This window comes from Telopea speciosissima, chromosome 7 (genome assembly GCF_018873765.1).
Source record: "Telopea speciosissima isolate NSW1024214 ecotype Mountain lineage chromosome 7, Tspe_v1, whole genome shotgun sequence".
In the NCBI taxonomy this organism is placed as follows: domain Eukaryota; kingdom Viridiplantae; phylum Streptophyta; class Magnoliopsida; order Proteales; family Proteaceae; genus Telopea; species Telopea speciosissima.
In genome coordinates this window covers 27,658,205-27,673,672 of record NC_057922.1, presented here as the reverse complement: position 1 = coordinate 27,673,672, position 15,468 = coordinate 27,658,205, and the positions used below count along the sequence as shown (strand labels likewise).

The 15,468-nt window shown below is 40.4% G+C and overlaps 1 protein-coding gene across 2 annotated transcripts in view; it reads right to left on the bottom strand.

The window, feature by feature from the left end:
* Positions 1-15,468, bottom strand: part of LOC122669445 (probable acyl-activating enzyme 16, chloroplastic) — a 78,613-nt gene that overhangs the window by 37,657 nt on the left and 25,488 nt on the right. Inside the window, exons 6-9 of one of the 2 annotated variants that reach the window (XM_043866211.1) lie at positions 13,695-13,697; positions 3,948-4,066; positions 687-836; positions 364-431 (exon numbers count right to left, since the gene is read on the bottom strand). In XM_043866211.1, coding sequence (XP_043722146.1) covers positions 364-431; positions 687-836; positions 3,948-4,066; positions 13,695-13,697 — 340 coding nt within the window. The remainder of the gene's footprint in view (positions 1-363; positions 432-686; positions 837-3,947; positions 4,067-13,694; positions 13,698-15,468) is intronic. The other variant, XM_043866212.1, reaches the window with a different exon arrangement.

The following is a 15,468-nucleotide window of genomic DNA, read 5'->3' as shown; positions in this document are numbered from 1 at the left end:
AACACCTATTTAGTGATGGCCTTTCAAAAGTATGTATTTAACAGATCAAAGCAAGACAGTTCCAGTTTCTCGAAGGATGAGGAGGGCTCCCACCTCCCTATCATTAGCTTTTCTTCAATTCTAAACAACCAAAAAAACACCACCAACAACTTCTCTCTGGATATTTTTTCATTTAGATCATATTTTTGTCATCTTCTAGACTGTCACAGATATAGCACTTTTCTACATCTTGATAAAATTATCTAGGTTCTTGCTTCCACAGCAAAGCACTACCAAGTACCAACGTGAAAGAAGGAAAAAGAGGAGAGGTATTCAGTTTCCAACATCGTTCCGTCAAAGTTATTTTCATAGTATAGAATTTACCTGTAAAGTGTCTCGTATACTAGAGGAACAGCAATAAGGTAATGTGGTTGATAATGCTTCAAATCTTCCTATCAAGAAAGGTAGCCACAATGATAAGCAAGGAAGACTTGGAAAAGACATCAAAAGTAACACATTACAGGAGCTTGTTCTCATCTAACAAGTGTTGTACAAATAATAAACTAAGAGAAATTAAGTTGAATTAGCTTATCAAGAAAAGTTCACCCCACTTGTGAGATAATATTTAACTTTGTTCTGCTGTTCAGGTATTTTAAGTATGGAGAAGAGACACTGCTAAGAACCAACTGATGATCTGAAGAAAGTACCTTCAAATTTTGCACAGATGTGTATACTTGCTCAACCCCGCAAGTAAATATAAAATATTCAGCAGCTCGTTCATAAGCATGCCAAGATGGAAGCATGCTTAAGAACCTATCCCCAGGTACTGCAGGTACCATGTCCCAAAAGTTCCTTATCTAAGCAAACAATTAAAACAAAGAACAAACTCAGGTTTTTTTCTTACCAAAAGAAAGAAGATTGTGAATAAAAACAATAACAGAAAAGTATAAACATTAAAAAAAATAGACTAAAACACCTTTCTCATTTGTTACAACACTACAAGTAAGATCTCATTAAACTAAACTGGACAAGGAAATGAAGACACCAGCTTTCTTTATTGGAATAGGTTCATAGGAGTTGTATCCTGGCCCATAGATCAAATTACATTTGCATCATTTGGCATGGTATGTGCCCCCCTCTTTCCTTCCACCCTTTTTCTTCCTGGTTCATGGAGTAGTTCTGTTGTCTTAATCAGGTTATGAGTCCTCAATTGAGCCAATTCAAAGAACACGGATAACAAAGAAAATTAACATAAAGAACAAAACATGTATTGTCATTCAAAAATTAATGCTATAAACTAAAATAATATTTTCTTCAACCATTCATGTTATTTGGGAGTGAAAATGTGCCCATGTGCTTATGCACTGGCTTACATATGTAGCTGACACTGTAGAAGGCCGGTTATAACTTGATTCATATAACTCAAAGCAAAATCTTTCATTTCTAACTTCTAAATTAATTTGAAAATTTTTACTTCAAAACTTCCCAATTTCCAACAGCTTAAAAATTCATAAAATGAGTGGGTAAAACCACCAAGTTTGTTCAGCTTAAATATTGACATGTATCAATGAGTTACATAGATAAGAAAGTTGAAAACTAAGTCTTAGAATCTTGCCAAATGACAAACACATGACACTATCATTTGACTATTTGAGTAAATTAAATGTGCATGAACTTTAATTGGTAGGACCATGGAACTGGTAGGCACTATGAAAAGAAGAGAGTTAATACAGCTCTTTAGTGAGAGAGAACAAGTGAAGGAGCATCTATAAGATAATTGATGACTACAAACATTGAAAAATAGGAAGGGCAATAATAGATAGGCGGGATAGTGGTTCTTAAGGATCTAACAGATATGTTATAAATGCTAAGAGAACATAGGTTTTGTCTCTCTCCATCTCCCCACCCTCCTCACTCTCTCTCATGATTAGGATGAAGCAAATCCTTCTTTGAACTTTGATGAACTGCAGCACAGTCCAGACGTCAAATTGGCAGATCATTAACAGATCTGCAATGAAGTTAGATCATCCAATACCAGATAAATGACCAGGTAAAGATCATAATAACAAATTTACACAAGACTCATCAGTTGGTAGTTTACCGGAATTTGGTTTGATGAGTATCAAGGCTGGTCAAAGCAAGTCATAAGATGTCTTTTCTTTTTTCAGACAAAATCAATTACATTCATTTGGATATTGGGGGTAGATGATGGGAGGAATAATAAAGACGGGAGGATGAAGGTGGGACTCGATCCCATGTCTTGGCAACAACAAGCCAAAGCACTTACCAGCTGAGAGAGCTGGCACCTTCCACAAGATGCCTACTCAGGAAGCAGGTGAACTTTTTTTTTTTATTGGAAGGGAGTAAACTTTTGACTGACCCCCAACCCCCTCCCCTCCCCCCCCCCCCCCCCCAAAAAAAAAAAAGAAAAAGAAAAGGACTAGACAGATAACATGATCTGATTGCATAAAAATTTGCATAAAGATACAAAAGAGTGGCGTGCCTCCATTTTGTGGGTTTCATTTGGATTTCTGACTCATCTCCAATTTAATTTATCAATCTTGGAATGGATGGTTATTATTTAAAATATTTGGGTTTTGGTACCTTTCCAAGTTTCCATGAAAAGTCATCCTCATAATTACAGGGAAGAATGAGGGAATAACCCAGGTAAGGGATCATAGTAACGTTCTCACCCTATATAGTAGATGAGGTGTTGAGGTGTTTTTTTGGGGATTTCTTTTATCTCTACTTTTAAGGTCTTTACATTTCTCAAACTCCCCTGGGAGAGGGGATGAGAGTATCAGCCATTTCTTGCCAATTTCCATCTTCTCATTCTATTCATTTAACATCCACCTCCCCCTCCCCCCCCCCCCCCTCTCAGTATTCTTGGCTCCAAAAGGGGCCTGCCAAGGATTGGCCTCCTAGATGCCATGAATCCCTTCAAAATGCAGAAAAAATCTCCCCCAACACCAAGATACTGAAAGGGGAGAGTGGGGTAGCAAGTTGGGGACATTCTCCTTGTTTTGTGAGGAAGAAGCAAGAAATTTATTCAAGGCAGATGAGGAAAGAAAAAGATTTTCTCAATTACCCAAATGGAAATTTAGATCAAGTAGGAAATGAAAGGAAGCCAATGAGCTAATCAAACTGAAACTGGAATCTGGGTAACCCCAAGGGGGTAGCTTAGTTGGCGAGGATCAATACCCCAAAATTAAGAGTCATAAGTTCAACTCACCTTGCGACCTACCGCCTACCTATAAAAAAAAAAGGAATCTGGGCAGAATAACCACAGAATGGGAAAGCATCGCAGTAGGAAGGGGAGGGATGATAAATGATTATCAGTTGGAGCCCATTTCTTATCTTGGATTGTGAGGGAACTGGAGGAATGAAAGGGAGGTAATTGTGGAGTTTGTACTGCAGTAATGATCATGTTAGCTCCAGATCATGCACTGTAGACATGAAAGCCATCAGAAAGCTCAATGTATATCTCAGATCATGTAATTTTGAGTTTAGTGATAGTGAAAACTGGTTACTAATTTATATAAAATTAGATCAGTGCTCTAGATTTATTGAATAGAATAACAAATGTTACTAGTTACAAGGAGCTGACACTATTGAAAACTTTCAGAAGAAATAAATTATAATAAGAAGGAAATCAATTAATACAAAACATGGAACAGAGGGTAGTGACGGGGATCATAATATTCCTTATACTAGATACACGTTTCTCACCCCAAGAAGAAAGGAAAACAAAGAAGAGGCACAAGGGAAGAAAGACTGAATGACTTAGTTACACACTCTGCTTTTTGGAAAATAAAATAGTTTGTTAAGAAAGAGGGGAGGGGCTGAAAATCAGAAGGCCAGATATTAATTAAAAAAGAAGTTTTTTACATAATAAGGTCTAAAAATCAAACATTTACCACCACTATTATCTGCAAAGAGAAAATATAAAAAAAAGACAGCAATCAGACCTGATGCAGTAGATTTTGATGCGTAAGCATAACTCCTTTCGGATTGCCAGTTGTTCCACTTGTATAAACAAGTGTAGCAATATCATCAGAGTTGATTGCTTCGTAAATGCAGTTTAGACCTAGAGATAAATTCGTTAATCAGCCAAATAGTAAACCCACCAATTAACAGGTAAAACATTCACAAGGAATAAAAACTGGATCGTTCCAATTCTCATGCTCAGTTAACAAAGTTCTCTCTATCTTATGCAGAAATTTCACCAATTAAGTGACATCCACTCATATATACAAGTCAAGATTCAGGAATAATCATTAGATCTTAATATTCAAAGTGTCTGAACTAAAAACTTCTTCAAATGAAATCAAGATTTATCAGTAAAAGTTGGCTTTGAGAGAGTGAGAAAACAGTTGCTGCTGAGTAAATCCAGTTAAATGCCCACATCAAGTATCCAAGGTTCTGGATTTTTAACCATTATAATTAATCAATACGTAGCATTTGCTATGCTGCACCATCTCTATATCACTCACGGACTCTACAGATGGGTATCAGAGTTTTTTCCATTCTACCCTGACCATTAAGATGAGCCTCCAAATATATCTTGTGGTTGAAAGCACCTACCAATCTGGTTCTACCAAACATGACCATTACCATCATTCATCATCATCATCATTGTTAGCAACATGCCTGAGCCTTCTTTGGGCTGCCTGCACAATATTTTTTTTGCCAATACAGTATCTGTGACTGTTAGAAGTTGATTTATTAAGGGGGAGGGAATCGTGAATTAGAGTCAGCGCTAATTCACGATTCCCCAAGTAGGGGATTTTGGTCCTTGGGTCTTTATGTTAAAACCTATTTATATATTAATCGTTTTGGGAGCAGTCTTAACAAATGACTGCAACTCCCAACTAGTGCAGCAGCTTTTCTCTTCTTCCTTCTTTCTATTTCTCTTCATTATTATTACATGGTATCAGAGCAAGGGCTGTAGGAGTCGATCTAATATCCTCAGACCTTCTCTATTCTCTTCAATTTGATCAAAACATGGTTGCGGCTTTGAAGACTTAAGGTTATGAGGGTTTTCATGATCTTACCTTGAAGGGGATGCAGCACCCTACGCTGCAGTTTTGTGGAGCTGCTTGATACTAGTTCATGTCTATATAAAAGAACTAAGTCTCGTTTTTTGGTAAGTGTGAAGGTTGAGATCGATTCAGGTATTGTTTTGTGATTTGGAGATTGATTTCAGTCCTTTTTGTCTGAATCGATTTATTGGTGGCTATCGGTTTTGCTGGCTGGTGTATTGATTTCACTAAGAAATCAATTTCAGATTTTTTCGTGGTTGTTGAAGATCTAAACTCCTTGCTGGTTCGTCGGTTTCATTAAGAAATCGATTTCTTTGTGAAGATTTGACTTGATTGATTGAGAATGGGTGAAACAAAGACCACTGTGACTGAACTGTCATCATCTTCTCATCACATTATTGAAAGGAAACTCGAAGGAATCTCTAACTTTCAGCAATGGAAGAAGGTGGTTCAATTGGCCTTGACTGGGCGTGATCAACAAGATCACTTGACAAAATCAAAACCTGAAGGTTACACAACATGGGATACTGTGGATGCAAGGATATTGAGTCAGATGTTGAATTTGATGGATAACCAGATTGCAGACCTGGTTACTCATATTGACACGGTAAAGGATTTAGGGGAGTATTTGAATGTCCTCTACTCTGGGAAGGACAACTTGTCTCGAATCTATGATCTATCCCAAGCTTTTTATAAAGTGGATCAGAAGACCCTGACTGTTACCCAATATTTTGCTGAATTCAAGCGCCTGTATGAGGAGCTGAATTCCATTCTGCCTATCACTTCTGATGTACAAGAGATGCAGTGGCAACGAGAGCAGCTTGCTGTTTTGGTATTTTTGGGAGGACTTTGGAAAGAGTTTGAGCCAGTATGGTCTCAAATCCTCGGTGGTGATAGGGTCACCACACTTCCAGAGGCATTTTCTCGTGTTTTACGGGTTTCCCGTGAGAGCAGCCAAGATTCCACCAATGGTGGGACAGGCAATGGTGGCAGTGGTGGTGGTCGTGGTCGTGGGCCAGGGAATAGTAAAGCCCCCACGTCTGGTACTTCAGAGACTTCAAGACAGGTGCGCACTTATCATCATTATGGCAAAGCTGGTCACATTCAACATTTTTGTTGGAAGCTCCATGGTAAACCGCCTCAGTTTGCAAATTCAGCCAACAGTGATCCAGTGGTTCCTCCTCCTTCCAAGCCTAAGGGTAAAACAGTAACCATATCTGATGAAGATTATGAGCAATTCACTCAGTTTCAGAATTCTCAGTCATCTCAGTTCTCCACTGCTACACTGGTTCAGCTAGGTAATGCTATTGCATACCTTTCTCCACTTCTCATCCCCTGGATCATTGATTCAGGTGCTTCGGACCATATGACCTGAGCTTCAGGTATTTTTTCTTCATTTCGTGAGTCTTCCTCTAATGTTGTGTTAGCCGATGGATCTCTTGCTAAAGTTTGGGGTACAGGCACTGTGCATGTTACCCCTTCTTTGTCATTGTCCTCTGTTTATTATTTTCCCAAATTTCTTTTTAATTTGCTGTCTATTCGAAAATTCACCAAAGCTAACAATTGTTCTGTCACCTTTTTCCCTGATGATTGTGAGTTTCAAGATCTCAAGTCGAGGAAGACGATTGGTAGAGGTCGCGTATCTGGGAAACCGTATCTTCTTGAAGACGCATCACCTGTGGCATGTTAGAATGTGGCACTTCCTCATCAAATCCATTGTCGTTTGGGTCATCCTTCGTTGCAGAGTTTGAAAATTTTAGGTAGTAGGTTTCAGTCACTGTCGAGTTTGCATTGTGAGTCTTGTCAGTTTGGGAAACTTCACCGTGTAAGTTATCCCCCTCGTGTCAATAAACGGGCTATTCAACTCTTTTCTTTGGTTCATTCAGATGTGTGGGGTCCTTGTCCTGTTACTTCTATGTTGGGTTTTCGTTACTTTGTCACTTTTGTAGATGACTTTTCCAGAGTTACCTAAATTTATTTAATGAAAGATCGTTTCGAGTTATTTTCCATTTTCTGTGCATTTGTACTCGAAATTCAGAATCAATTTACTACATCATTGAAAATTCTTCGTAGTGACAATGCAAAAGAGTATTTCTTTGCTCCATTTAATGAGTTTATGATTTAGCATGGGATCATTCATCAATCCTCTTGTGCGGATACACCTCAACAAAATGGTGTAGCCGAAAGAAAGAACAGACATTTGATGGAAGTCACTCGATCTCTTTTATTTGATGAAAGTGGCTAAAATCTTTTGGGCTGATGCTGTTTTGATTGCGTGTTATCTTATTAACCGCATGCCTTCTTCAATTTTAGGTGGTGGTATTCCGTATTCTTTGTTGTTCCCTTCTCAACCTTTGTTTGTCTTACCACCAAGGGTGTTTGAGAGTGTTTGTTTTATTCCGGATCATCGTCCTGGTCGCTCTAAGTTGGATCCTAGATCTCTTAAATGTCTTTTTGTGGGATATTCTAAAACTCAAAAGGGTTATCGTTGTTATTCATTTGATTTAAGGAAATACTTTGTTACCGTAGATGTATCTTTCTTTGAATCCACTCCATTTGTTGAGTCCTTGCTGTTCATTTCAGAGTTGGAAGATTTGCCTCTTTATGTTGTCGACACTTCTTCTGTGCAGGATTCTTTGCCTGTTGTGCCACCTCCAACAAACCCACTTACTATGTTTCATCGTCGTTCTTCTGATGAGTCCATCCATCGCATTACACCTTTCGAGAAATACAGCAACCGGTTAGCAACCTCTACTATATCTTCTTCGCCTCCAGATTCTCCCTAAGGTAATTCCTCATCGACTACTATTCCTGCTATTCCTGATCTAAATGTTCCTACTGCTTCCTGTAAGGGGGTTCGGAGTTGTACCAAACATCCTATAAATCGTTTTGTGTCCTATGCTGGTTTGTCCTCTTCTTTTGTTGCTTGTTTGTCTACTATTGATAGTTATCCTATTCCTAAGTCTGTGGCAGTAGCCTTGGCTCACCCTAGGTGGAGGGCAGCAATGACCGAAGAATTATCTGCTCTACAGGAAAATCAGACATGGGACCTTGTTTCTTTACCCTCTGGTAAGTCTACCATTGGTTGTCGATGGATATTTGTAGTGAAGGTTAATCCTGATGGGTCTGTGGCTCAGTTGAAGGCCCGCCTTGTTGCTAAGGGTTATGCCCAGGTCTATGGTGTAGACTATCTGGATACCTTTTCACCAATTGCAAAACTTACTTCTGTTCGCATTTTGATTTCTTTGGTTGCTATATATCATTGGCCTTTGTTTCAGTTGGATGAAAAGAATGCATTCTTGCATGGTGATCTCCATGAGGAGGTATATATGGAGCAACCTCCTGGGTTTGTTGCTCAGGGGGAATCTGGTAAGGTGTGTAAGCTGAAGAAATTTTTGTATGGGCTGAAACAGTCGCCGCGGGCGTGGTTTGGCTGTTTTACAGATGTTACGTTGGAATTTGGTTTGACTCGGTCTGAGAGTGATCACTCAGTATTTTTCAGGCATTCTGATGCAGGGAGGATATTTTTGGTAGTCTATGTAGATGACATTGTTATCACAGGAGATGATTCTTCAGGTATTGAGTGCTTGAAGACACATTTGGGACAACAATTTCAGACTAAGGACCTCGGACGACTTTAGTATTTCTTGGGTATTGAGGTAGCTCAATCAAGGAAAGGGATTTCGCTCTCACAGCGAAAGTACGTTCTTGACCTATTCTCAGAGACAGGGTTACTGGGATCTAGGCCTTTGGATACTCCTATGGCTCCTAATGTGAAACTTATGACAGAAGATGGTGATGTCCTAGATGATCCAAAGAAGTATTGAAGGCTTGTAGGGAAACTCAACTATTTGACTGTAACTAGACCTGACATCTCTTTTCCTGTCAGTGTACTGAGACAATTTATGTCCACCCTCGGACAGCTCATTGGGATGCAATTCTAAGGGTATTACGATATATTAAGAAGGATCCAGGGCGTGGTCTCTTATATTCTAATCATGGCCATAGAAGAATTGATGGCTTCACTGATGCTGATTGGGCAGGATCTCCGATTGATCGAAGGTCTACTTCAGGCTATTGTGTATTTGTTGGAGGGAACCTAGTTTCATGGAAGAGCAAGAAGCAGACCATGGTAGCACGGTCCAGTGCAGAGTCGGAGTACCGGGCTATGGCACATGGCACTTGTGAGTTAATGTTGATTAAACAATTGATGATTGAACTTGGGTTTGGTGATGATTCTCCTATGTTATTATGGTGTGATAGTCAGGATGCTATTCATATCTCTGAGAATCCTGTGTTTCATGAGAGAACGAAACACATTGAGATTGATTGCCATTTCGTTCGTGAGAAGCTGCAACAAGGGATTATTTCTCCTCGTCATGTTTGTACTGGGGAGCAACTTGCTGATTAGTTTACAAAGTCTTTGGGGAGTGTGAGAGTGAATTATATTTGTAACAAGCTGGGCATGATTAACATCTATGCTCCAGCTTGAGGGGGAATGTTCGAAGTTGATTTATGTAAGGGGGAGGGAATCATGAATTAGAGTCAGAGCTAATTCACGATTCCCCAAGTAGGGGTATTTTGGTCCTTGGGTCTTTATGTTAAAACCTATTTATATATTAATCGTTTTGGGAGCAGTCTTGACTAACGGCTGCAACTCCCAACTTGTGCCACAGCTTTTCTCTTCTTCCTTCTTTCTATTTCTCTTCATTATTATTACAGTGACCATATCTTTTTTGCAGAAGAATATAAATCCATGTACATTTAATGTCTATTTAATACCCAAAGCTGGGAACCAATAGCCTACAAAGATATAGAACATCAGTCAATCAATAATCCCAAATAACAACAAACAGCATCCTGGTTTAGGGTGATACAGATCTGGTTGCAACTCTGGTCACAAGGCCTTTAAGATGTATGGAATGGGTTGCAAAATTTATGAGTCAAGCACACGCAACCTATAAGCTTGCTCCCGCGTCAAAGCATGCTAACACACAAGGGTAAGGGTTGCATCAAGACAGAGCTTTGACGTCAACTTCACACACAAAAAAACTCTCTTTTCTTATCAAAAGAAAGCTTCTGTTCTATCTTGGAAAAGTGACTTTTTCGTAAAAAAGGAAAGCCATTCAAGTCAGGCTCCCGAATATTTGCATTTCATCTGACTTTGATCAGAGAAAGCCTCTGGAATTGGAACAGATGTGGTTTGCTTGCCCCTGTCCTACACCCTCCTTTTCTAAGAGGTGATCCATTAATCCTTTTTCAACCTCAAGATGGATTTCAAAGCCAGCAATCAAACCAAAACTCAACAGGAGCGCCAGTGGTAAATAGCTCGACCACCGGGAGAGAGTGGTTATAGATCAGCAGCAACAAAAGGTTGGTCGTAGATCACTAACGCAGCAAGAAAAGGTTTGTTTCAAATAGTGGAGGAGGAAAGACTGCGTTGGAAGGCAGTTAGTAAAGACCCTCCAGACCGTGAAACAATGCCTAGGAATGTGGTGCTTGAACCAAAGAAGCTTCCGCGAAGGTGTTAAGGTACCTCTGGAGCGAATGAAATCCCATGCCGCCTTTGAGCTGAAAGAACCAGAAGAAGTCGGGGACCAGACTACTCGATCTCCCCTCCCAGAGGGTCTTCTAGAGGGCAAAGCATTCCAAATATCAGTAAGCGCCGGGATATCAACAGCCAAGGCCTGCTTAGTTAGAGAGACCGGAGTTGTAGATGGCCCTAGAGCATAGTTGTCACGACCATAGTTCAAAATCTCGCGAAATCTCGATCGAGATTTCGGTAATTTCCGATATTTCAACCTCCTCGAAACGAAATGCCACCTCGAATAAAAAAATTACAAAAATTCGATCGAAATTCTCGAAATTTCGAGATATCTCAAGATTTTTTCAACATATCGCGAGATTTCGAATTTCTCGAGAAATTGCTTTATATAAATGAACATGTTTCGTCAGTCTCGGTCGAAATTTCGACCGAGATTGAGAAACAGCCCTGGTTTTGCACTTTTGCTTGGTTTTTGAAGGTTTTTGCTCATTTCTTCTCCATTCTTCCACTTCCCACTTGAATCCTTGCCGCATCTATGCCGGAATCACTTGGAGAACAAACTTCTTAGCACATCTGTGAAGCCTTTCCACTATTCCAAGTAAAACCATATTCTCAAAATTGATTTTTTTAGGGAAATGCATGATCAACATGTTTCCGTGCCCCATCTTTTCATGTAGACAGCAGTCCATCTCCAGCACAATCAGAGCATGGTTCATCTCATTCACATCCATATGGCGAAGGGCATTCTAGGCAGTACCCTTGGGGGCAGCAGCCTATATCTTCTCCATCCATTCCCAGTTTTGAGTATGACTCCCACTCACAGGGATATAGTGAATCGTCTTTTGTGGATGACTTCTTTTCCTACCCTGGCTACCCAGCCCACCAGCCGCAGCCGTACAACCCGTACATGCTCCCAGAGCCGTCATATGACTCATATCATAGTGGATCAGTGGGTAGTACTTCTTCACAGTTTGGTGACCTATATCCTAGGATAGGTTACCTTCAGCATGTTGATGATGCAGTTTACATGGCCACTGTGGATGACTACACTCGCTTCTTCTCCCAGACTATGACGTGGCATGCATTTGTCCTACAGTCGGAGAGCAATACACATCGGCTCCAACGGACCATGAGTGGGGTTGATCCTGGACGGCGGAGTAGTTATTATTAGCAAATTTGTAAACATTTGAGATGAATGATGACTACTTGACTACTTGACTTGTAGCCTTGTAGGGGACAATTGGGGATATTGTGATTTGGAATGTTTGATATCATCTTCTTAAATCTTAACTCTTAAGTTGTTATTTGTTAACTTGTTATTGACTTGATGTCTTATGTACTTAATATTATGATTTATGACTTAATTTATGAGTCATTATGTTTCCAACTTAGTTTCAAGTCAATTTACTTGTTTAATGTACAATGTGTATGTGTAAATGTGTAATTAACTAAGTTATACATTAGGGTTCGACCGTACGTTGCCAATCAATGGTGCACATCCAAAACACCATTTTGGGTGACTATTTTTGCAATTTGAACATTTAAATGTGTTTATATAGCCTAAAATAGGGTTTCCATGAAGTTTCAGGCCTTAACTTTGCCTTAAACCCACCGAAATGACCTATCGAAACCTACCAGAAAAAATACAATATTTCGACCGAAATATCCGAAATTTTGAATATTTCGAATATTTCGGTCAGCCCGAAATACCGAAACGAAACGAGTTCTCGAACTATGGTCACGACGTCTAGGCAACCCAAAGGCGTTGGAGAGGGTCCAAAATCAAGGTGACACCAAATAGGCGTCCAAGGCGTCCAAGGCGCCTGGATGCCTTGACAACGACGCTCTAGGGCTGACAAGATGAAGAAGAATTCTCATAGGGTGCCAGTGGTCCATCCAAAGCTTGGTGGATGCTCCATCATCAATATGGGACTGTAGAGAACCAAAACACTAGGACAAAGAGCCAGGATCTTGCGCCACATCCAAGAAGCACCTGACGAGGGCGAAACCGTCCAGATGGAGTCAAACCGAAGCATCCCAAAGTAGACCCAATCCACCCAAATACTTTTGTCCTTATTGATAAGCTTCCATATCAACTTTGTCATTCCAGCTGACTTAACATCTTTGATTCTTCTTAGGCCCAGCCCTCCCTCCCTCCCTCCTTGGGAAGGCAAACAGAGGCCCAACTAATGGGGTGAAGAAATCTGGAGGAGTCATTTCCATTCCAAAGTAATGCAGCCATGAGAGACTCAAGAGATTTGATGGTTGCAAGAGGAAGACCAAAAATGCCCGACCAATATATATAGGAGGAGGATGACCGACTTGATGAGGACCAGCTGACCCGCATAGGATAGCAGATTACCTTTCCAAAGTTGGAGCCTCTTACGAATGGCAGCATTGGGGTGCAATGGTGGGTAAAGAGCCTTGCTGGGATCAAGGGAAGACCCAGATATTTGATAGGGAGCTGACCAATGGCAAAACCAGATTTCTACGCCAGAGCCACTTTATCAATCTCAGAAAGACAGAAACCCCAGCTAGGAATAAAAGAGATTTCCTAGGGTTGATGCGGAGGCCCAAAAGAGATTCAAACTGCTGGAGACGACTCATAATGGCCTCAATAGAAGACAAAGAAGCTTTGGAGAAAATCATGAGATCTTTTGCGAAAGCCAAGTGGGAGAGGTTAATAGCCTTGCATTTGGAGATGGGTTGGATGAGCTGCTGATCTGTTCTACATTGGAGGCTTCGAGAGAGCACTTCAATGGTGTTGCTAAGAGGAAAAAACCGGCATTTGTTAGAAGTTGCTGCTCGTTCTTTAATGTTTCATATACATGTTCTTAAGGCTTACTAAGGTGATGTTGTTCTTACTTGTTGTTATTTGATAAATCGTATGTCATCTTTTGTTCTTGAACATCAGTCATATTTTTCTGTGGTTTTTTCCCAATCATCTCTGTTTGGATTACCACCACGGGTGTTTGGATGTACATGTTTTGTTCACATTCTTCGCCCTACTCTTGACAAGTTGTTTGCACGTGCTACCAAGTGTGTGTTCCTTGGTTTTGTTCACACTCAAAATGGTTGTAGTGTTATGATCATGTCACGCTTCAGCAGTTTGTAAGTGCTGATTTCACCTTCTTTGGAACCACACCGTATTTTTCTGATGAGTAGTAGGATGGATACAGACCTTTTTAGTCCACCTATTCCTACTGTTATTCCTCTTACCAACTCACTTACTACTTCCCAACCAGTGCCATTGCAAGTGTATAAGTGCCATCCCAAGCCGGATTCAAAGGTTCCAGTTGATCCTTCGTTACTGCCCTCTACCATCAGACTCCCTGCTTGGGGATTATTCTACCTCCACTGACTTGCTAGTTGCTCTTCATAAAGGTATTCGTACTTATACTCAAAATTCTAATATTGTCTATCTTATTTCTAAGTTCGTTATTCTCTTGTGCCTTTCTCCTTTACTTCGCAACTTTGCCTCGTCTTTGTCTACGTTTTTTGTGACTAACAAGTTCCACGAAGCATTGTCGCATCCTGGTTGGAAGAATGCTATGGATGTAGAAATGGATGCCATGTTGACAAACCAGATTTGGTCTCTGACTGACTTACCCCTAGGAGAGGAGCTTATGAGGTTTCGTTGGGTATACACAGTCAAATATCTTCTTGATGGATCAGTTAAGCAGCTGAAAGCTCGCTTGGTTGCCAAAGGTTACACTCAGACTTATGGAGTCGACCACTTTGAGACCTTTTCCCCATTAGCTCTGTTTGTGAGCTTATATTCTTGGCAGTTAATCTAAACTAGCATCAGTTTCATCTTGATATAAAGAATGTTTTTTTCATCTTGATATAAAGAATGTTTTTCTCTATGGTGATCTTGAGGATGTGTATATGGAGCAACCTCCTAAGTATGTTGCTCAAGAGGAGAATGCATCAAAGGTTTGCCATCTTCACAAAGCTATTTATGGGTTGAAACAGTCCCTTTGTGCTTGGTTTGATAAATTTAGTAAGATTATTGGTGGTTATGGGTTCACACAGTGCTTCTCAGATCTCGCTGTATTTGTTCGTCATCATGGTTCCAAGGTTTCTATTCTTGTTGTATATGTTGATGATATTATTATCTCTGGTAATGACTCTTCTAAGATTAAAGATGTCAAGGTGTATTTACATCAACATCTTCAGATGAAGGATTTAGGGATGCTCAAATATTTTTTGGGAATTGAGGTTGTTTGTAGTAAAAAGGGTGTTAGTTTGTCTCAAAAGAAGTATGTGCTTGATCTTCTGTCTGAGACTAGCATGTTGGACTCTAAGCCTGTTGATAATCCTATGGTCCTTGTCTACAACTTAGGTGCATGTGATGACAAAGAGTTTATGGACAAAAATCAGTACAAGCAGCTGGTTGGAAAACTTATTTACAAACTATTACTCATGGACCGAGAACATAGTTGTCACGGCGGTTAGGCGACCCAAGGCGGTGGAGAGGGCCAAAGTTTAAGGCGACACCAACTAGGCGAACAAGGCGTCCAAGGTGCCCGCCTAGGCGACCAAGGCGCCCAAGTCGACCAAGGCGCCGCCTTGACAACTATGACCGAGAACTCGTGAGATCTTGCCGAGATCTCGCCAAGATTCTCGATTTTTTGAAATGCCAAGTCAAGATAGCCAGGGAGTGATAAAAGTGCAATTTCTCGCCGCTCGGTTCATATCGGGTTTCGGGTGGGATGGAAAATGAGTGAAAAAAATTTCAATATCTCGGCGAAATCTCGGGTCATGGGCATGGTTTCGGGTCTCGGGCCATGTTTTTTACCCATTTCACTTACAAATAAGGAAGCCATCTCGACAAAACTCGCTAATCTCAGCGAGTTCTGTCAAGAGGCCTCTTTATCCTCTCTTCTACACTTCTTCTCT